Below are 22,717 nucleotides of genomic sequence, written 5' to 3'. Positions count from 1 at the left end.
TCGCTGCTAAGGGTATATTTGACGAGACCGACAAACCGATATTTTGAGATTCTGTATTTATGAGGTTTCCTTACTTTGATAAGTTTATGCCTTTTGTCCGCGTTAAATATATTGTTATAATCACGCAAATCCTGTGTAATCCGTTGTTTCTCCTTAATTTGCGTAAACTTTATCTAATTTCAGATACTTGTAACGTCATCTATTGGATAGAGTGCAAACTTGACTGCAATAATCTATTCTTGAATGCAACGCGTGTCACACTTCTTCACCTTCTTACGTTACTTTCATTTTGGCAACATTTATATATATATATATATCGTGTGAACATACGTTCTATGATGATCCCGCCGTACTACAGTGTCGCGATCAAGACGTTTCCTCTCCGACAGAACGCGTATCACACTCGCTTATTGAATTTATCTGATGTAAAAGAACACGCGCAACATTTCCGTGACGATGAAAGCTCGAAGCCTTGGTCATTAATGAGAAAAATCCTATCCAAGCAAGACGCAACGTAACCTCTACAGTAACCACGCTTGGCTGTTCATTGACAGCAGGTAGCGGTTATTAATAACAGACATTCCTGCGATCATTTGATTCTGCAAACGCAACGCAAGATGAAATTTAATCGCGATAAACAGATATTAAAATGAATGTCGAGACGTTGCGGCGTAATTTTTAAACGCCGGAGAATGCGAGCGGCGTAAAATGGAGCAAAACGTAACAGAGACGAATTTATTGAATCAAGATGAACAAGCGAAGAAAGAAGAGTCATGGTTGATGGCTCAAAGTGCAGATGAAAACCAACAGCAGCAGACACAAAATACATCCATATTCTACAAACTTGATAATAACACGGGTAAAACTCAAATTATGTTTCTAAAAATACAGTTTCCTACTATTATTGTAAGACATATTTACTACTATCTTTTTATTTTGTTTAGTATCTACGGGTGAGTTGAGTGAATTGCCAGCAAATACAAAGTGGTGGAAAGACACATCTACCGAGGATATAAAATTAACATCAGAACCTGTAACTATACTTGTAGAAACTTATCCATTAATAGGTATATTTCATATTATTTCAGATATATAAGAATATTTATACTCCTACCATATTATCTTATCTTTTAAAATATTCTATATAAATATTGACTTTGATAATTTTATTATAAAGTAATAACTACTCTATTTTTTTCACTACATAGTTATGATCCAATAATAACAAATATCTGATTGTTGCAGAACGTGCTGTGGATATACAATCATCAGATTTACCTCAAAACTCATTAATATTGAATGATGTTTCTAGAAAAGAATCTATGAAAAAATTAATAAAATGTAAACAAAAGAAAGCAAGATCATTAAAAGAGTCTAAAGAATCTATAAAACGTGCAAAGCATCCTGAGAATTGGAAAGTAAATGTAAAGAAAAATGCTAGATTAAGAGGAGAGGAATATATTGGAGTTGGAGGTAATTGCTGAATAGACATAAATAAACAGTATGTAGTATATGACGAAAGATGATAATCAATAATAATAATCGTTTATGCTTTATTTTATTTAGGTAAGATAGTACCAGCTAAGACAATGGGACCACCCTGTAATTGTCGCATGCACTGTGCAGATAAGATAGATGAGGAGGAACGCGAAGAATTGCATAAAGTCTTCTGGAAAACGTGTACGTGGGAACAACGTAAACAGTATATCGCGCTCTCTGTCAAAGAATCCCCGAAACAGCGTACTCGTTGTCGCGGTAATGTCAAGTCGGAGCATCGCCGGCAGGTGACATTTACTTATTCTCTCTTGTTGAAGGGTGAATTTATCACTGTGTGCAAGTCCATGTTTCTCAGCACATTCGCAGTATCCGAGAAATTCGTGCGACATGTGATGGATAAGAAACGTACATCGCCAGGTGGTATTATAGGACCAGATCAAAGAGGCAGGCATACACCGAAAACAAAGAAAAGTGAAGATGTAAAAGATCGAGTGCGCGAACATATCAAGTCTTTCCCGGCGGAGAGATCAACGGATTCTAAGGATCGTTCTGGTAAATGTTATTTGGACTCGAGATTGAGCATAGCTGCAATGCACAAATACTATGTCTTAAAGTGCAAACAAGACGGTGTGCCCGAAAGTGATATAGTGAAAGAAAGTTATTACAGAGAAATGTTTAAGACAGAATTTAATCTCGGATTTAAACGCATATAAATTAAAGAAAAAAAAATATTGCCGGACATTAGTATGAGCGAAGAAGAATGTGAAAAACAGATTCTCTAGTTATACAACAAAATTACCGTTTTCAATTTAAGCTAGAAATTATAGATTTATTAATATAATATTTATAAACTTGTTACACTTGGCATTAGTTTAGATATTTTACCTCATTTAAGGTCATTTAAAATATTTACATTACATCATTTAAAATATTTACATTAGATAATAAAATGCCATTGATTACAATGGTAACTTCCATTCTTCACAGCAAGTATAACACACACACACACGCACATACACACACACACACATACACACACACACAGACATATACATATAATACATATTGCAATTTGTATGTTTTACCTTTTCAATAGTAAGTACCTTTTCAATAGTAAGTTTGAGATCTTACTATTTTTTAACTGATTATATTATATATACATAACAGTTCCTATTATAAAAATTAAAAGAGAAAACAAAAACATATAATTATTAATAACAATATTAATAATAATAATATTAATAACAATTTAATTAATAACAATATAATAAAAATAAGATTTAATATTTACATCTCCAGAAGAATATGGTAATTTATTATTTCAATCTTTCAATAGATATTTAATAGATATCTACAATTATCTACATTCGCATATCATTCTTTGTTAGTGATAAGATTGTTATTATATAATAAGATTATCTTTATGATCATTATTATTTTTATTTCTTTCCGTTCTGTGAACTGACTTCTCTACACCGAAGTGTTGCGGCTTCCACAGCACCGATTATTGCTGATCTCAAACCGTGCTGTTCTAAGTAATGAATGCCAGTTATAGTGCTCCCTACAAGAAATTTAAAATGCAAACACATATCGATTGTAAGGAAATAGGAGTTATGTAAAACGGTTTTGACCTGCCGGCGAAGTTACATCATCTTTAAGTTGACCTGGATGAAGGTTCGTCTTATGAATCATAGTGCCGGCACCTAGAACGGTTTGTGCAGCAAGTTTATATGCGATAGGTCTAGTAAGACCCATTTTTACACCACCATCGGCCAATGCTTCAATCATCATATACACCTGAAAGAAAAATGATTCCCATTATCACTCTTACAAATTCATTACATTAATTATTCCATCAGGTAACTATTTTCTTATGTAGAGATTGATAAAAAAGATTTATATATCTGGAGATTTTATAAAATTGTGTTTTAGACATTTTCTTATATATAAAAAGTAAATGGTGTTAACACAATAAAAAAGCGTTCACTAACATAAGCAGGACCAGAACCAGCCAAGGCGGTAACTGGATCGATGAGGTTTTCCTGGATTTCTTCGCAGAAGCCTACGGCGGAAAATAGCTTCTCCGTGATCTCGGCCTCCTTATCACCGGCATGTTTTCCGCGAGCATATACTGTAGCGCCGCAACCCACCAAGGCCGGAGTATTCGGCATTACCCTTATCACGGGTGTTCCTTCTGGAAGTGCCTGAAATGAAAACTTTTGCTATAACATGATGGTACGTTTTTTTTTATAAATAATTTTTATAAATAATGTCGATATTGAGCTGCGTGACATTAACGGATCTCTCTTCTTAATGACAGAATGTATTACCTCTTCTAACAACTCTAAAGGGATACCCATGGCGATGGAGATGAGTAACTTCTTACTATTCTTCAACTCTGGGAGGACCTTCGGCACAACTTGCGGCTTTACCGAGAGGATCAGGATATCCCCATGATTGATGATGGGACCATTAGTGAACACGGTATTTGATCCTATTTCCTATAAACATTTATACACAATTAATTACATGCGGGATGTGTATTTAATAGCATATTTGATTTATGATAAAATATCTCCCGTCTGAAAGATAAAATCTATTTTGTGAAAATGGGATTGAATATTACTTAAAGGTCATACATTTTCCTTGTATAATGAATATATGTATTAATTTTGACCTTTCAATTATTTTTGAGCCTTTCAATTATTCAATTATTCGATTATTTCAATGCCTTTCGTAATGAATACCAGTTTGAGTTAAATATATAAATGTTATCTCTGTACATTTTTCCTATGATAAGCGCTTAGAGGAATATTTCGTACATTTTAAAGACTTCTTATATTTACACAATATACATTACACAATATACATTTACAAAATATATACGACAGAAAGAGTTTAACACGAGAAAATTACGTATAAAATTCTTAACGTTCATCACAGGTAGTATGTACGAATATTGAATGTTTGAAAATTTCATAAATATAAGCACGATTACAAAAAGACTAAGGGCCGGTTGTTCCAACTTCTTGGTAAGTTAACTGATAGTTAAATCATATGTTTGTCTTTGTTTTTCCTTCAACTTAGACAAAGACAGACATAATTTAACTATCAGTTAATTTACCAAGAAGTTGGAATAACCGGCCCTAAATGGCTACTGATAAGAACACAAGAATGCAGTTAGTTTGTAAGCTATATTCGTCTTATCGCGTAGTTTAATAAACATCAGTAGAAGTCAACCATTTGACCATTTTTTTTTCTAGATGAATATACACCAAGCAAACTAAAAACGAATAATGGATGTTGTTTATATTTTTCTACATTAATTAATTTTAAATTAAACTAATAATTAAACTAGTAGATATTTTTAATTAAATTGCCGCGACAGAGAGAGAGAGAGAGAGAGAGAGAGAGAGAGAGAAAAAGAAAGTCAAATTCAAGATAATATGCAATATCACTAAATTTAATTCAAGATAATATGCAATATCACTAAATTTAATTCAAGATAACATGCAATAATAATGCTGATTAATAACTGCACTTAATAATGCTGATTATATCTTGTTGTATTTTTCTTCCTTTATCAAATGTTCTTGAAAAAGTGGACATAATCCTCCACGTTGTGATGATCCTTGATTCATTATAAAAAATAATCGCGTTTTATCATTTGAAAGATATTCACTTATCGAGCAATGATTTTTAAACAAAATGAGCGTCATTCAATTTATTTTCACAATACTATTATTTTACCTTAAATGTCTCTATGCTTCCCGTATCGTTGGGGAGACAACTTGCCAACATCATATCGCCTTTGCTTAAACCTACAAAATAGTAACATTTCGCACATTAATTCCATTATAAAAAGAATAAGATACAGGAAACATTCCGGCGAAATTTCATTATTCGAACACGTAAACTGTGCATTTACAAAAAGAGATGTTTACCTGCTCGTATGAAGCCCTTCGCGAGTGCTTGGGCCATCTTTCCTCCGCCGAGAAAACCGATTTTCAACATGTTTGTATCGATGTTCTGCGATGTCCTTGTCTTTCTCACCTCGCCGTCCGCAAGAAGTTGATCACTCACTGCCGAATAAAAAAGAGAGAAAAATTATCGACTTCAATCTGCATCGCGTGTATTGTGTTGCGTCGTCACGGAATCTTTTACGTTCTTTCATATTCAATATTTTTTACTCAAATGTTGATTTACCATTAGATTATGAGTTTGCCTATTTAAATTTAGATATTAATCTTGTCCTATGCAATTTTTCAGGCGCTAAAGATGATATTGTAGTTTGATAATAAAAAGAAAATCCGCAAGAATTTTAGTAACAATCTAATATAATGATACAAGAAACAAGAATGACGAAAGATGAATAAAGAAGTGACGAATTGCGTGACATGACACTAGGCACAAACAGACTTCAGTTTCTTATTCCACGATACGAACGACTGAATTATCCGGAGTAAAGTCTTGCGAGCTCCTCTCGTTCGTTCCAGCGCGATCTAGCCGCGGCGACACATTTGTGCACAGCTTTAGAGTACTGATACGAAGGCGATAAGGGGACGAGTGATGTTTATAATTTTCGCGGAGTAAGTGCATCAATCTGACACTCGCAGGCGATAGTTATATAAATAATGACGTACTTTTAAGCATATATCGCTTCTTCCTACGTCATTTTACACAATGAAAATAATTTGTGTCTTTGTGTGTATATCATGTGAGATACCAATAATCGTATTATGCGTTCACAAGAAATACAAACATGTAAATTCCGAGCTTCCTCGACTAGCAATCTCGTTCCATATCATATTTTAATTGATTTGCAATACAAATCATATCGAGACGACGCAGTTTATACTGCGTTGTAATAAAAAAAGTGTTAAGTCAGTCTCGCCACGACGACTCGTGGTGACGGTGAACCTTGTACACTGTCGCGGATATTTTACGAGCAACAAAAGAAATATTGTCGTCTGCGGTTTCATTCTTGTCATCTTCGCTCGAAAAAAGAAGCGACAGATGTTTAAACTTAACGAAATAAAAATATTCTTTTGTTATTTAAAACTATTTTATATTTTATTTCTCTCATGCATTTATTTTTATATTTATATTTATTTCTTTTTATATATTTCATGCAATGGCAAAGGACGAAATAGCATATACTTTTGATATTAAATTTAATTTAAGAAGAAAGAAATTGAACGCGCGAATTAGCAATAACTTGTGGCAGATATCTCAAGTTGATAATCAAAGGCGTGAAAGTGAGTAGGAATAATTAAATGAGAGATAAAGATTGGTGGTGATACGGAAAGTGGAACAAGACGAAAAAAGTCACAATATATCGGATGACAAGTTAAAAAATTGTACTATATGCTAATATGAAGGGGGGAACATTTAGGATTTTCATTTCATTTTATTTCTTTACGATTTTTTTATAAAGGAGCACTGTGAAATATAAAAATCTATAAATCCTATTTGAACAGTTTATCATTAACAGTTTATTAAAGCCTATTTATTGAAGTTATAAAGTAACAATCTAAAAAATTGAGGAAGAAAAACCGACAATTATAAAGGATACTTTGGTTTTATTTTCTTAACGTACGCGTTATCCAATAAAATATAATGAAAGACACGTGGTTTATACATATAAATGGCATGTAAACATTAAGCGTTTAAAATATTAAAATAATTAAGAAAATGTTACTTACCATTGCGTACATTTAAATTCCGCCGAACTCGACGACTCGACCTAATCAAACTTATTGCCTTCAGACCGACAGTCATCTTTGGTTTTGCAAAATGAATGTAAGCGATAAATAATATTTCTATGTTCGATGAACACGAGCGATAAGAAGTAATGTTGACTCAATGACTTTTTTTGCTAAATCCAAATCTCTGTAGAAATTCTGAAAATAATTAAATGGCATTTAGTATTACATTTAAAATAACATAGTGCACATAGTAAAATTTATTACATCGATCATTTGCATGTAAATAGAATGATATAAATGTTAACAACATGTAAAAAGTATTAGTTTTACATCATATACATTAAGATGATACAGAAAGAAAAGATTCAAATGTAAATCCTGAGTTAATTTCAAGAGGGAAATGTATCATCAATATATATGACGTATATCACATTTTAATACGACCCTTAATGATTAATTAATATATGATCTTCAATCGAAGTACAAGCATCTTATGATGAGATTTGCAAGAGCAATTGCTAGCTACGGCTCTGTGTACAGATTTCATCGCAGCATTTACGTGGCATCAATGATGTCTCGATTGCATCTTATCAGTGTGTTGCGGATCGACTGACTCTAGCAACTAGTAACGGGTAGTCAAGTTGAAACATGAAAGAAAGTTGAAATACTCACATGTCCGTGATATATCGCACAAAAGATATAGATTCGACGACGAGCAACATGCGGCGAGATCGCACATAGATGGCTGCTGATGTTGTCACACGTTACGCCCGTAGTAATCGATGCAGCGTTTTCTCGACCACGTTTTCTCTCGTTGATGATCTAGTTACTACATATTCGACGATTTTCGGGCATCCTTATATAAGCATGCACTCGATCTGTTTATGTATCGAAACAAATAGGATTATAGTAGGGCTATCTAGAAGCGGAAAGTTACCAACAAGTCACCATCCCCACTTCGTTATCATTCGAGACATTGTGGATCTTAAAATTAAGAATGACCAATGATATAATAATAAAATATATAATTCAGAAACAGATATGTCCACACTCATTAGTGTTGGAATTTTACAACTTATAATTTCATAGCTTACAACTTTACAGAGTTGAGAATATTTACGTCAAAAGAACTTGACAATTTATTTCCTATCTAGATAGATTTAATTAATCATTAGTTAGTGGAGGGAGAAATATTCGATTTGTACTACGCAACAAACTTTAATCAGCTACTAATTATTTAATCGTTTCCGAGACTATACTCTTATCGCGAGGGATAGAAAAATAAAGTGTCTGTACAGAGTTTGAAACATTTTATTGAAAAAAATATTACAATTCATTGTTACATTTTGTTTCTTTTGTGATTTTGTAATACGAGATAATCGACAGCAAACTCGAAATAATATCGATACTGACGAAGATTGCATTCCTCTATGAATTCCGAGTGAATACGCAGATGTCGCTGGGAGTAACATTGCAAATTGCAATGTGAGATGCAATTCAGTTGTTTTATCTTATCTAAATAGTTATTTATATGATATAATTTGCGAATAGCAGCTAAATTTTATCATTGCTTGTACAACAAGATTTGAAAGATACGGAGGGAGCGAATACTCTCAGCTAGCCAATATTACACCAAAAGCGTAATTGGCCAATATTACACGATAAAATTACATAGATTACATAGATTGTATCAAAATACGTTAAAAGTTTAACGAAATGAACGAGAACTTCACTAAGAGAATATCTTCTATAATATATCATACAATTGTCTCTATGTGTTGGCCGAATATACAAAAAACTGTATAAAATACTTGAGTATTTCTTGCATTTTTAACCCCGGTCGTATACGAAGGCAACATGATACGAAAGTGTCGCGAGTTGCATCGAAATGCTTTAACGCCGACGGCGATATTGTAAGCGTAAAATTTCCTTAGCATCTCCCGCTGTCTTCAGGATCGCGTCGAGTCGCCCACTTCCGTGGCGATCTCATAACATTCGAGTCATCGTCAAGTCATCGTCGAGTTATCGTCAAGTTTGAGGCGCGAGAACGCGCGTCATGTTATACGACGAATTTCGTGGTCGTTGACGGAAAAATCTATGATAATTTTTCGGTTTAAAGTTGTAATGTAATATTAATATTCATTAATTTGCGTCGTATTGTAAATGAGGCTGAGGAATAATTCCATGAGGCTTGACTAAACCATATTGCAACCGAAAACGAATAAACCCAGCAGACGTGTCGATAACGGTGAACGTTATTTTCTCGCGCTGGAAAACATCTTCCTGGAGAATGTTCCCATCCATCCATATAAACCGTTATCAGTATCAAGACTAAGAAAATTGCGTGAATAAGCGTAAATCATCCAAATGAAAGCTAATTACAACTTGTACGTTGCATTATTTTCGTAAAGACATCTTTATGCAACAGTACATATAATGATTTTGAACTATAATTAATTGATTGTGCATTGTGATTGATGTGTCATTAAAGATTTTTCGTCATTATAATATTTTACATTGTTACATTATTGATCGCTTACTATTGTTACATATATATTTATGTAAACGTATGCGTTGTAAAAAATATTTTATCTAATCATGTCGTTAATCTTGCTTCTTGCTGCTCATAATAAATTTGTTGCTACTTATGATGAACTCATAGTAAAATTATTATTTGTCACATGCGATAATTATTAATAATTGTGAAAAAGAAACTGAACCACGTATTTCTTGGAACGTATTTGCAAAGTTATTTCTTAAAATTATATAAGGTAATCTGCAAAATTATTTTCTATATAATTTCTATATAATTTATATTTAATTTAATTTTTATATAATTTTATATTTCTTTTTTTGTAAATATATGTACAAAATGTAAAAGATAACCTTGATATAACATGAATTATCACGAGTTATTGCGTCGATAAAAGTTTTTCTTATCTCGTACTTTGTTCGCGAGTCTGTCGAACCATTTCTTTCCTAGATCACATAACATACATAATTACACACACGTTGATAAGCGTACAAATTAGCCGCTAAATGCTTATGTTAAAGCTATTTTTAAATTTTTACATCAAAAAGAACTGGACGATACGATAATTATGTTTGCGCTTAAGTTTTCGCGGAATACATCTGAATAATTGTCGGTGTACTATGACCCCTCGCATATATATGAATAAAAAGAATCAGAGAGATAATCAAATATACAAACGTGTATTTTATATGACATACTCGTATAAAATCTGACTGTAAAAGCTAAAAAATTTAGATCCCTTCCTTTTCTTCATTATCTACACTTTTATCAAAGCTCGAATTATTATGAATATTCGAAACAGGTATGTCCGTATCGACGACGATAATGAATATCCAACGGGTATCGCATAATCATATTGACAGTAAGTCGAGTTGCATTTTGTCACGATATCCTGTCTCATCTTGGTAACAGGTATATGCACTGTAGAGAATAACCGTTAATTATCGTTAGTCGTCGATAGATACTTGGCGAATGCACGTACACTAACCTAAAACCGCACGCGACTGTTCGATCTAGCATAATCTATAAAGACGTGACGTCCCTGCCCATTTCACTCGCGAGGATGCCCGAGCCAAGCCGAAGTTAAATTGTACAACCGCGCACGCTCATAAAAGTATTTTTCGTATATCGTAACGTTCAGTCGCTTCAGCGATACCGTGGAACGAGCAAAGTTCTGCCATGCGGTATGTTCATTCTATCTGCACATAACATATATATAAAGAGATAACACACATGCAATTCGTCGTGAGATATAATATGCCGCCGTCCCCGAGTGCAATCATCTGAGCGCAGTGTGCAAACAGGAGCGAAGAGCCAAAGCGCAGTGACATACGCGTGCCTACGAACACACACACTGTACCGTTCTTCTATCCATGTGCCGCTTACTGAACTCGATACACCGACGACCATAATAACGCAAAGCGGGGGCTTATTATAGCGTTATATATTGTGTTGTCATCGCGCGTACACGCACCGAAGATGCCCGTGCGACTCAGCAAGTTCGCCATCGACGGAACCTGCGCGGACTTCTCTCATCCGTGGACGAGTTCATGCATCAGCTCGAACGCTGGTATTGGTCTAGATGCCCTCGAAGAGAGTCTGAGGATATATGTGACTCTTTACTTAGTACGTACGAACTCTCAGAGCCATCACACGTAGAAAAATTTTAACCGTAACCGTAAGGTTGTAAGAAAACTGACCAATCACAGTCGATTATTATAATGTCACAAGAGAATGGATCGACTGTGATTGGTCAGTTTTCTTACAACCTTACGGTTACGGTTAAAATTTTTCTACGTGTGATGGCCTTTAGTGTGCGTGTTGTTTTGCGATTGGGATTTTACATGAAACATATGTACGCATAAGATGCTCTCATCATGCCTTATTTTAAGCGCACAATCTCTCGATATCATTTATCACTTGCTGATCGACAAACTATGTGAAATGTAACATTGAAATCTCGCGCTCTGTTTCCTTACTTCGGTTAATCGTTGATCTTTGACCAGCAATATTAAAATGAGTTTTATATAAGTTTTATGTAAGAGTTATATAAGTAATTATTATTCATAATAAATAATGATTAATCATATTGTTTGATATTTAATCTTAATCTTTGCATGTTGAGATTCAAGGATACACGTAAATATGTAAGCAAATAGATGAAATCCTTGAAGTATTCTTTATCTATAAAATTTTTATTTTATATCCCATCTTATATCTATAAAATTTTTATCTTATATGAAACTAATCTCAGTGATAATAATGTCAACCAGAAATTTATGTAATATACTTACAATACAAAATTGTACTTTTTTCAATCTATTGGTTTGTTTCAATCAGTTTTTAGTCGATTATATTCGTATATATTTCGATTAATCGATTAATCGATTAATTTAAATAGCAAATTTGTCACGATGCACACTTTCGTAAATTTAAATCTTGAATCGAATAGTTTAGAAAGGCTAACCATGAAAACTCTATCAATGCATTTGTTGTTTGCGAATTTCGATGAATTTCGATTAAATTAAATGATCTTAATAGTTGAAGATTACATTATTTAATTTGGCCATAGATTAAAGTCATGTTGTTGGAACGGATTTGTTGGACATTTATTGAATTAATTATTTAATAAATAATTAACAATAATCTCTACACAGAAGCTTTGAAACTGAATATTAGAATCCAATTATTTTATTTACGATTTTTCGTCATAATGAACAATTTATCGCAACAGTTTAATTTTTAGAATGCAAAAATCATGATTTAGCAATTTAACATATATACAACTGTTTTATTCTCTGTTGCTGACCTTGGTCTCTATTGTTTTAGCTTGCTTTCTTAATGAGAAGAAAGAAACCAACAAAGGAAGACATCAAGAAAATTATATTAGACATTTTACAATCTACAGCATTTCTTACATGGAGTGGATTTTCCTACTCATTGTTTGTCTGTTTATTAAGGTGAGTATAACAATTAAATATTATTTATAATATTGCTTAATGAAATCCTCAGAAAACTTACCTCAGAGAATTTAATTTACAACCTCATACTTTAAATGTTAAATATTTATTAATATTCTTTTACATGAATATATAGTGTACTTATAAATTATTACTTACATATTATAAATATATTATAAATATTACAATATATATTGTACTCAAATAAATAAGATAAAAAGAAGGGCAATAATAAAACAATACATAAAAAAATTATTTCAGCCGACTATTGGGACATGTGAATATCTTGACTGTGTCTTATATTCCATCCTTTTTATCTAGTCTAACTGCTATTCTTATAGAAAGACCCTCTAGACGTCCATTATTGTGTCTCTATGTATCAAATATTGTAAGTAATTTTATAACAGTCTAAAACTATGGACACAAATTTTATTATTGTTTTCCATCAGGCGACAGAAACATTATTTAGAATGGGTGTATGGAGAGGCTACTTTTCACCTATTCCAAAGGGGGAAGTTTACATCTTTGCCATGAGTGCAACTGTGTTACTGTACTTTTTCCGCTCAAAAGTGAATAAGCAAGATTCTATATATAAGATATTGAGGTACTTAAATTTATATACTTATTGTATTTAATATTTCATTTTTATTGCATGCTTTATAAATAGATTTATTGCATAATTTATAAACGGATTGAAAAAAATAGATTAATTATTGGACCATATGAAGAAACTGAATATACCATAAAAGAAGATCCCAAAGTTTCTTTAGAAAATACCGAGGGTGGCATAGAGGAAAATAAAGATATACAGAAAAGACGGCAAAAGAATAAATTTGATATTCTACTAAAATCCTTTGAAACATATAAATATTTAATAAACATCTTGAAAACTCGTAGCAAACATGTCTCATGTCCACATCCTTTCAGCTGTGCACATTATATCCTAACGGTAAGAATAACAATATAAGAGAAAATAATCTCCCACAAACATAATATTGAAAATATTTTACATATTTTACCTTTTCATTTAAAGGGTAGTGTCAGAGCCTTCAGTTATGGTATTGGCGGGCAGTTAGCACTTAAACTAATTCTTCAATTTAAAAAGTTACTTCGTAATCCAAAATTAATAAAAACTACTATCTTTCAAAGAGAAAACTTAAATCTGGCTATATTTCTTGGAGGATATTCTGGCCTTTTCAGGGTATATTATTTTGTTGTTCTACGTATTAAATAAATAATAAAAATGAAAGATATTCAATAATGAAAGTTATTGATAATAGTATCTCTTGCGAATCATTTTCGTTTATCATTTTTTTCTGTTTTTATATGTAGCTAGTGTCATGCTTGTTAAGAAGAATTTTCCGCAAGGATTCGCATATTTATGCTATTCCTGCTGGACTTATTGCAAGTATAGCGTTTATGGCATATCCCAATAATGTTATAGCGTTATACTTTATGTGGAAAGCATTACAGGTATTATTATTATTATGCATTGTTTTTGTTAATATCCTTATATACATTATTATAACTCATACTATTCGTTTTGTTTTAGCTACTATGGAATAACGCAGTAGAAAGTGGAAAAGTACCTGAAGTAAAATGGTTCGTGATCTTATTGTATTGTCTTGGTACTGCACTTCTCTTTCATGCAGCTTTAATAGAACCACAAAACTTACGATCATCTTATTTTAAATTCCTGTATAATATGTCTGGTGGAAGGTAAGTAATGGCAATATGCCATTTTATAAAATTTACTCGATTCTATTATTCTCAATTTCATTTCTATGTCCATCCTAGGATAGCGGTAATGTCCCGAATACCGTTAGACATGTTCGGTTTAGAATCGAGTAAACATCTGCAAGAAGTACTCAGAAAAATGCATCTAACTGGTAAAATTAATTATTCGTTCTAAAATGCTTCTGAAAATGATAGGTCTTAGCAACGATACGTACCTCAGATTATTTTTCTCAGAAGCATACCTTTTTACCAAACCAAAGAAGAATAATATATTATGTGCGTCTAAATTTCTAAATTATGTTAAAATAATCGCAAGAGTCAATAAGATAAAACAAAATATATGTTAAATAGTATCCCGGGAAAAAATGATTATGTATAAACATATCTTTAACAGTCACATGTAATCATACATAATTATATATATCTATGTCAAAAAAATGCTGTTTTACAAATGTAACGAATATAAGTAAATATATTTTTATGTTATTCTTGTATATATATCATTAACTTATGTTATTAAATTCTTATATTATTGATGAAATAATTCTTATAGCAAATTATGATATCAATGTTTAACTGAATATTTTCCCTTTTCTTTTATTCAACAGCATTTTTCTTTAATATTTTATGAATCACAATTTTTTTGTGATCAATTTTTATGATCATAATCATATGATTTTATATAATTATATATTATCATTTTTTTCCGAGATATAAATAGCAATGCACATATTTATATATTTTTTGTATACATACATAAAACGAGTTTACAATTTTTATAAGTATCAATAAATGTCAATCAAGCGAATACTGATTTCACCGCAACTCTTGAGTATAATTTATTGATTTTAGTTTTATCTTTAAACGTGATGACAAAACTATTTGTGGTGTATATATTATCTAATAATTTTATAAGCGACAGTAAAAAATGCATATATCTGTATGAAACGCATGTATATATATATCATGTATATAGTATGTATATCTTTTGATATTTTATAAAATATATCGGCCTCTTCTCTTTTTAAACATATTTTAAAACAGTAATACTTAGATATTGTGATATTGGATAAACTTAACATTTTTATAAGAAATACGATTATATATAATTTAATATAAATTATTATGTATATATACATATATATATTATTAGTAATATATTATTAATATATAATTATACACATATATGTGACAGGCACATAAGGTAAAGGAAATAGGTGAATAAAGTTATTTATACTTGAACATAGTTATACTAGTTCTAATTATAATGCCTATATACAGGGTGATCTAGAAGTGTAAGATTTATTTTGTAAATGAAACAATGGAATTACCTTTAAATTATTTTTATTGCATCAATGTGTTCATTAGGAATGGGAATTTATGTATGAAAAACAACATCATCTAAATGACCGATTCTACATTTTTTACAAATTACTACTCGTTTAATAAAGTTTTCAATATCTTTTTGCAACATAAAAGGTTGAATCTCGTTAATTTTTCGTCGAATATTTTCCTTTCAGCGTTCCGTAATTTCAGGCTTATCTGTGTAAACTCGCTGCTTCAAATAACCCCAAAGAGAATAGTTCAGAGGCGTCAAATTGCAAGATCTTGGGGGCTAATTAATGTTACCGTTTCGCGAGATAACGCGACCGGGAAATTTCTCATGTAATAACTATGGTTTCATAAGCTGTGTGATATGTGCGTCATCCTGTTGAAACCACATATCACTCATGTGTTAATGTCATCTAGTTTTAGTGGCCATAAAAAGTTGGAGATCATATCGTGATATCGTTCAGCATCGACAATGACTTTTCAAGCTTTATTTTCAAAGAAATAAGGTCCAATAACACACCTTCAGTCCATAAGTCGCACCAAACTGTCATTCTCTGCGAATGTACATTTTTTTTATAACGAAATGGAGATTTCCTGTGCCCCATATGCGATAGTTCTGCTTATTAACAAAGCCTTTTAGATGGAAATGAGCTTCATCGCTGAAAATGATTTTGTTGCAAAAATCGATATCTGCTTCTTTATCCTCCAGCACCTAGTCGACGAATATGCGACGTTGTGCATGATCTGTCTGCTCCAATTCTTGAGTCAGTGAAACTTTATATATGTGTAATTGCAAGTCTTTAAAATTCGTTACGTAGTGCCGTATAAAAGATTAACTTGTTGCGAATGCCGTTAAATTGACATTTGCTGAGCATTCTCCGCATTTTCATTAACGGCCGCAATGTTTTCTATCGAACGAGCATTATGGCGTTGTACACTCGTGAACTAAAAGGTATGTGCACCGATTTTTTGTTGACTTCGGAACGCGCTCCAACTTGAGGAGAAAGACAACCACTGCTTCATACGTCAGCGCTGTCACTTATTACGAGAGCAGAAGGATGGCATATACGAGTGTCAAATAAGTAGTGATTGTGGCGTAGACACAAATGTCTTGGAAACTTTGAGTTATAATTGAAGAAATGAAGAAAACAAATAGTGCTTGTGAAGAAAAGTGATAAAAGGCTTCATAAAATTTGTAAAACAGTATATTAAAGGAGAGTATTAATTGTCTAATAATATTTTAAGTGAAAAATATTTTTAAATTTGAGTGTAAGTTAAAAAAGTTATAAACCATAATTTCTTTAATGTTAATAAATTTGTCATCGACGTTGAATGAATATATATATAATGCTATTATTTCCATAGGTGAGGAATTATATTATTGTGTTCAGCAGAAGTAAGTAGCAGACCAAGTTGAGTGATGAGTATCTTGTTAAAAAAATATCATTCGACTTGGTCTGCTGTTTATTTTTTATGAGCGCAATAACATAATTTTCCACCTATGTAAATGATAGCATTACATACATATTCATTTAACGTCGATGGCAAATTTATAGCTATAAAATTATTAACATTAAAGAAATTATGGTTTATAACTTTTTTTTTAACTTACACTCAAATTTAAAAATATTTTTCACTTAAAATATTATTAGACAATTAATACTCTCCTTTAATATGCTGTTTTACAAATTTTATGAAGCCTTTTGCCACTTTTCTTCACAATCACTATTTGTTTTCTTCATTTCTTCAATTATAGCTCAAAGTCTCCAAGACATTTGTGTCTACGCCACAGTCACTACTTATTTGACACTCGTATATGCCATCCTTCTGCTCTCGTAATAAGTGACAGCGCTGACGTATGAAGCAGTGGTTGTTTTTCTCCTCAAGTTGGAGCGCGTTCCGAAGTCAACAAAAAATCGGTGCACATACCTTTTAGTTCACGAGTGTACAAGCACATATTCATCACAAACTAAACCATCGTTCTCAAATTTATTCATTAACTTGCAAATTGTATTAGCAGATGGGAAATGTTTTCTTTAAAAAAAAATTTGTTTTAGAAATTTACGTTTTGTTTGCGTTATCGAACGCTGATTCTCATAAAAACATACTATACTACGATACGCACGCGCCGCTACACCGTATAACGCTCCATTTCAATATTTCTTAATCTCTAGAACAATTTTTGTTGGATTATTCTGTATACAGGGTGGGGGGTTATAAGTTTACAACCCGAAGTGTGAAGGTAGATTAGGTTAAGACAAACATAAAAGTCCCATATCGTTTTGCGAGATTCGCAATAATTATCGAGTTATTAATGACAGAAATCTGAGGAATGGGAGCGCGCCGATATAGATGATTGGAAAAGCGTTGCAGCTACTCAGGCCACAGCGCGGCCCACTCGACCCAACAACCACCAACTGTTGGCGGCGTGCGGCGAGACGTAGGTCCGGCGAGATAAAACAACGAATAGCGGTGCATTGTCTTTCCCCTCACCGCGCACCGGCAACAGTTGTTTGATCGACTGGGCCGTGCTGCGGCCTAAGCAGCTGCAACGCTTCTCCAATCATCTATGCCGGCGCGCTCCCACTCCTCAGATTTCTGTCAATAACTCGATAATTATTGCGAATCTCACAAAACGGTATGGGACTTTTATGTTTGTCTTAATCCAATCTACCTTCACACTTCAGGTTGTAAACTTATAACCCCCCACCCTGTATATGTAGAAATCTAAAGATAATCTTTCATGTGCACAGTGGGAGAAACTGTTATTTTTATTCATTATTGTAAAATACATTACTGTATTATTTTTTTTATGTTCAATATTAAACAGAGCTATATCACTTAAAACATAAATACTTCACAATGAAATTGAATTGTTTTAACAAATTTTACTATATATATCAAATTTATTTTATTTATTGATAAGTGGTATATTTCTTCATAACTTTCTATATAACAGTTATATATGTGAATGACATTTCAGATTTAACAAATTTTCCTCATAATTGAGATAATCCTGCTTCTTAGCAGTTTCTAATGCTTTCTTCAATATAACATGCGCGACATCCTCGTCACGTTTCCTCTTTCCTCTCTTCATTTGCAATACTTTTTTCCAATTAATACGGCTTTTCATTTTCAAATTCTTATTGTTCACAATACCAGCAATTATCTGCGATTCCATAATTGCAGCTGAATGATTTGGTAATTCTGGTTTAAGTAGTTCTAAACTTTCCAATGAATCTTGCCATGGCAATAAGCCAATAGGACAATTAGTCCATTGATAAGTGTCTAAAAATAAAATATTTCATTATAACCACCTAAAATTTTTATATTAACAGTAAATACTTAATAAAAGATTATTTACAAACATACCAAATGCTGCCTTCCAATGTAAATTGCGAATCGTTTTATCTGCTAACAGACAAGTCCTATCTTCATTACATTTTTCCTCATGCATTAATGTTTCATGTTCAACCATATTTGCACGGAGGTTGTCAACAGTGTATATTTTTTCGCTAATACTATGGTTTTCATCATTGTTATATTCTTGAGATGTGTAAATTTTCAGTACATTTAACAAATATCTTTTTGTATTCTCATCTATATCTGGTGTAAAAAATTTCAAAAGTGATTTTATGAATTCCACAGAGAATTCATTTGCACTCAATAAAAGTTTTGACATAAAATGTGTGTCAAGAAGAAAGCATGGTACAGTGCTTGATATGTCTATCCACAAAATATCTTGCAAATAAGGATATTTACTGTGTATATATACTTTGACACGCTGACTTAGATCTTTTGTAGACAATTGTTTTCCTAATTCATATTCCATAGTACGACAGACATTTTGAGCCAAGTCAAGTTGAATAAAACTATGAATAATAGTATTTAACCATAAAGCAACATATGTCTTCCTTTCCTTAATTTCATACTTTTCATTCAAGATGTCAACCAGCTTAAATATCAGCACTTTTAATAATTCTTTCTTATGCAATAAAATAATAATATCTTTCCAAAACTGTAGCATACTGGGTGGTATTAACTTATCATTCATTTCACATTCATGTTGTCCTTTTGGCAGGAAAATTTGTATAATATCTGAATCAGGTAAGAAAATTCTATTTCCGCACAATACTTTACAAATTGTATCATTTCTCTCAAGTACTGATAAGTTCTTCGATAAATATGCAGATATCTCAAATACAAGTAAAGTCTGTGCACCCCTCAAAGTGTAAGTTTGTGTATTTTTTATGTCTTTATCGATTTGTATATGTTTATCCTCAATATTATCTAAGTTTCTATTGTTATTGGACAACACATATTTCTGTAAATCTTGTAGTGTTTCCCTAAAATATATTAAAAAATAATTTAAATATAAAATGATTCGATTCTATATAAACTATATAAATTTTTTAGACTGTATAAATTCTTTTAAACTATATAAATTTAAAAGAAAACTATCATCCATTCAGATTGAAATAAACATACTGTAAGTTTTCATCTGGTAGATCTAATACAAATTTATAACCAGCATGAACATATAAACCAACACTTGTCCAAAGCTCAATTAGATCTCCAAAGGCCTGTATATTATTCAGATCTTCTTCCTCTTCTAATGTATTATCTTTCTTTGCATAACGTTTTTCCATTGCAGACGCTTCAGGAGCCCAATATTCCTCCTTCAAAAAGATTTTAATAAATATATATAATATATACATTATATACATTATATTTAAAGTATATACACACATACATGTAACCATTCAAGCAATACATTTATTGCTATTCTTAATACACCAAGAGGTTGTAATTCATGTCCATGAGCAGCATTGTGTCTTAGACCAACTATCCACTCAGGAATTTTCAATTGCTTCGCGATACGAAAGAGAGATGTTTGTTTCATATGTTCTATGGACGATATGTGATTTAAAAATCTCATTATCGCAGTGGAATACATTAAACTTAAATCATTCTCACAATACATTGGCAATTCTCTATTGTCAATCTTAGACGTCCAATCACGATCACGAAGGCAAACTTGTAAGATCGAGAGAGTATTGTCAACGCCTATCGGTAATTTCGGTATCCTGAAATAATCATTTTCATAACTGATCTATTTTTTATCTTGTGAATCAAACATGTAGTCATATTACCTGGCCTTCCATGCTAGAAGCGTTTCGTACGCTTTTGTCTGTTCTGCAGTATCGTTGGAGTAGATTTTCTTATAAGCATCGTGCCATTCGGCTCTTGAAATTAACAGATCGAATTAATTATTAATAAACGTTGCTTACTTCCCACATCATCGAAACATAATTTGAATTGATACTTACAAAGAAAACCAAGGTACTAATTTCACATTTCTGGATTTGCCGGATAACGCCATGAGAGAAAGAAGACTTCACTAATGACTAGCAGAACAAAACGATCAGTAAACTGTTAACAATCATTGGCCTTTATTATTAGACTCGTAAATTTAAGCCTATTAGATTAATAAATTATTCACTCACTGTGCAACTGCTGTGTTCGTTCAGTTCAGTTCAGTTCGGTATATGGCTTTAGGTAGAAGGGTGTACCCATACGCCATTTTCTTGCTGTGTTCGTTGAACGCACTCAACCAAACGCTAAAGGCCAGAGCACAGACTTCTGCATAAAGCCCTAAACACAATGCCAGGCAACAGGCAGTAGGAATGAAAATAGACCAATCACAATAGTTTATTCTTGTAATAGTCGATTGTGATTGGTCTATTTTTATTCTTATTGCCCGTTGCCTGGCATTGTGCAAAGGGCCTAACGCGTAATACACAACACATAATACTTCGTCTACAATAGAAGTCATAAAGTCGTAAGTCGTACAAATTGACCAATCGCGGTCGATTATTTTTCTCTTACCGGACTATGATATATTGTAGACGAGGTATAAGAGAATCAACCAATCAGAGTTCTTCATTTCTGTCCTGAGGAAGGAAATGAAGAAAACTAATTGGTTTATTCTCTTATGCGTTATGTATTATGTGTTATGCAAAAGCCTGTGCTTTTGCCTTAAACGTTCACTCGAACCACGTGCGTATGCAAAAATGCATGAATACAATGTATTGGTCTGTTCTTTACATAGACATAGGAATATAGGGACAGAGCATAAGCCCGTAAGACAGGCGAGGGGAGTTGTGCTGAAATACGGAGAGCGACTGTGCCTAAAGCCAGTGGCACACGGTGCTTGTTTTCGTGCTGGATTGCTTGCTGGATGAAAATACTGCGTTCTGATTGGTGCATTTCCATCCATCTTCGGAAATGTACCAATCACAACGCAATATTTTCATCCAGCAAGCAATCCAGCACGAAAACAAGCACCGTGTACCGCTGGCTTAAGTTTCATTGGCTACAATAGTGCGCATATTCAGAGTGTGTGATGCAACGACTTGGCTGTCACTGGCAAATAGTAAATGTAACAAAATGATAAGAACTATTTACACTGACAGTATTTTACAGAGGTTATGCATGTGTCTTTTTTTTCATAATTTCGCTCGCACACAACTTTATATACATCTATGTATATATCAAATACTTACACACGGCACAACCATCAATTAGATTTAGGCACAGTTTACCTCGTCGCACCGTCCCGCAATGATTATCCCTCCGCAACTATATGGGGTGCGTTCCGTTTCACGCATATGCGCGCATTTTTTATAGTATACGTGACATAAACTATAGATAAATGCGCGCATATGCGTGAAACGGAATGCACCCATGCTCTGTCCCTATATTCCTATGTCTATGGTTCTTTGTAGCTGCACTGCTGAACTGGTGCAATAAACTAGAGTGAGAAAACCTATATTTGTCTCACTTTAACTTATTGCACCAGTTCAATAGTGTAGCTACAAAGAACCATATATCATCATAGACACGTGGTCTGTTCGTTTTAGCTACACTACTGAACTGGTGCAATAAAT

At 32.6% G+C, this 22,717-nt stretch overlaps 4 protein-coding genes and 1 long non-coding RNA gene across 11 annotated transcripts; 2 read left to right on the top strand and 3 right to left on the bottom strand.

Moving 5' to 3' along the window:
• The first annotated feature begins 189 nt into the window (after positions 1-189).
• LOC105192506 (uncharacterized) lies at positions 190-2,681 on the top strand. The gene is made up of 4 exons (XM_011156680.3): positions 190-859; positions 945-1,067; positions 1,246-1,473; positions 1,567-2,681. The coding sequence occupies exons 1-4, from the start codon at positions 709-711 to the stop codon at positions 2,208-2,210; spliced, it is 1,146 nt and encodes a 381-aa protein (XP_011154982.1). The 5' UTR covers positions 190-708; the 3' UTR covers positions 2,211-2,681.
• A 118-nt stretch (positions 2,682-2,799) lies between these two features.
• LOC105192508 (pyrroline-5-carboxylate reductase 2) lies at positions 2,800-8,031 on the bottom strand. 4 transcript variants are annotated; one of them, XM_011156681.3, is made up of 8 exons: positions 7,878-8,031; positions 7,203-7,400; positions 5,442-5,579; positions 5,248-5,318; positions 3,828-3,998; positions 3,489-3,701; positions 3,129-3,294; positions 2,800-3,058 (listed from the first exon to the last, which is right to left on the bottom strand). In XM_011156681.3, exons 2-8 carry the CDS (start codon positions 7,276-7,278, stop codon positions 2,937-2,939), a joined length of 957 nt encoding a protein of 318 aa, XP_011154983.1. In that variant the 5' UTR covers positions 7,279-7,400; positions 7,878-8,031; the 3' UTR covers positions 2,800-2,936. The 4 variants fall into 4 exon arrangements, with proteins under 4 accessions (XP_011154983.1, XP_011154984.1, XP_011154986.1 ...); XM_011156682.3 differs by lacking the exons at positions 7,203-7,400; positions 7,878-8,031 and adding an exon at positions 5,917-6,106 and having other exon boundaries at positions 2,801-3,058; XM_011156684.3 differs by lacking the exons at positions 7,203-7,400; positions 7,878-8,031 and adding an exon at positions 5,704-5,901 and having other exon boundaries at positions 2,801-3,058.
• A 2,589-nt stretch (positions 8,032-10,620) lies between these two features.
• On the bottom strand, positions 10,621-10,763 carry LOC109504722 (uncharacterized). The gene is made up of 2 exons (XR_002163184.1): positions 10,727-10,763; positions 10,621-10,659 (listed from the first exon to the last, which is right to left on the bottom strand). It is a non-coding gene; the product is annotated as an uncharacterized LOC109504722 (long non-coding RNA).
• LOC105192509 (transmembrane protein 135) lies at positions 10,655-15,021 on the top strand. The gene is made up of 9 exons (XM_011156686.3): positions 10,655-11,364; positions 12,568-12,698; positions 12,960-13,086; positions 13,148-13,302; positions 13,404-13,647; positions 13,732-13,899; positions 14,031-14,171; positions 14,251-14,417; positions 14,496-15,021. Exons 1-9 carry the CDS (start codon positions 11,218-11,220, stop codon positions 14,608-14,610), a joined length of 1,395 nt encoding a protein of 464 aa, XP_011154988.1. The 5' UTR covers positions 10,655-11,217; the 3' UTR covers positions 14,611-15,021.
• Positions 15,022-18,669: 3,648 nt separating this feature from the next.
• Positions 18,670-21,437, bottom strand: LOC105192510 (ribosomal biogenesis protein LAS1L). 4 transcript variants are annotated; one of them, XM_011156688.3, is made up of 7 exons: positions 21,275-21,430; positions 21,098-21,200; positions 20,921-21,013; positions 20,521-20,854; positions 20,256-20,446; positions 19,140-20,113; positions 18,670-19,055 (listed from the first exon to the last, which is right to left on the bottom strand). In XM_011156688.3, exons 2-7 carry the CDS (start codon positions 21,148-21,150, stop codon positions 18,727-18,729), a joined length of 1,974 nt encoding a protein of 657 aa, XP_011154990.1. In that variant the 5' UTR covers positions 21,151-21,200; positions 21,275-21,430; the 3' UTR covers positions 18,670-18,726. The 4 variants fall into 4 exon arrangements, with proteins under 4 accessions (XP_011154990.1, XP_011154992.1, XP_011154991.1 ...); XM_011156687.3 differs by having other exon boundaries at positions 18,671-19,055; positions 21,098-21,175; positions 21,275-21,437; XM_011156690.3 differs by lacking the exons at positions 20,921-21,013; positions 21,098-21,200; positions 21,275-21,430 and having other exon boundaries at positions 20,521-20,675; positions 20,745-20,840.
• Between the last annotated feature and the right edge of the window lie 1,280 nt (positions 21,438-22,717).

This window comes from Harpegnathos saltator, unplaced genomic scaffold (genome assembly GCF_003227715.2).
Source record: "Harpegnathos saltator strain DR-91 unplaced genomic scaffold, Hsal_v8.6 scaffold285, whole genome shotgun sequence".
Classification (NCBI taxonomy): domain Eukaryota; kingdom Metazoa; phylum Arthropoda; class Insecta; order Hymenoptera; family Formicidae; genus Harpegnathos; species Harpegnathos saltator.
Note: the sequence above shows the minus strand (reverse complement) of the source record. Positions and strands in the feature narration are given on the sequence as shown.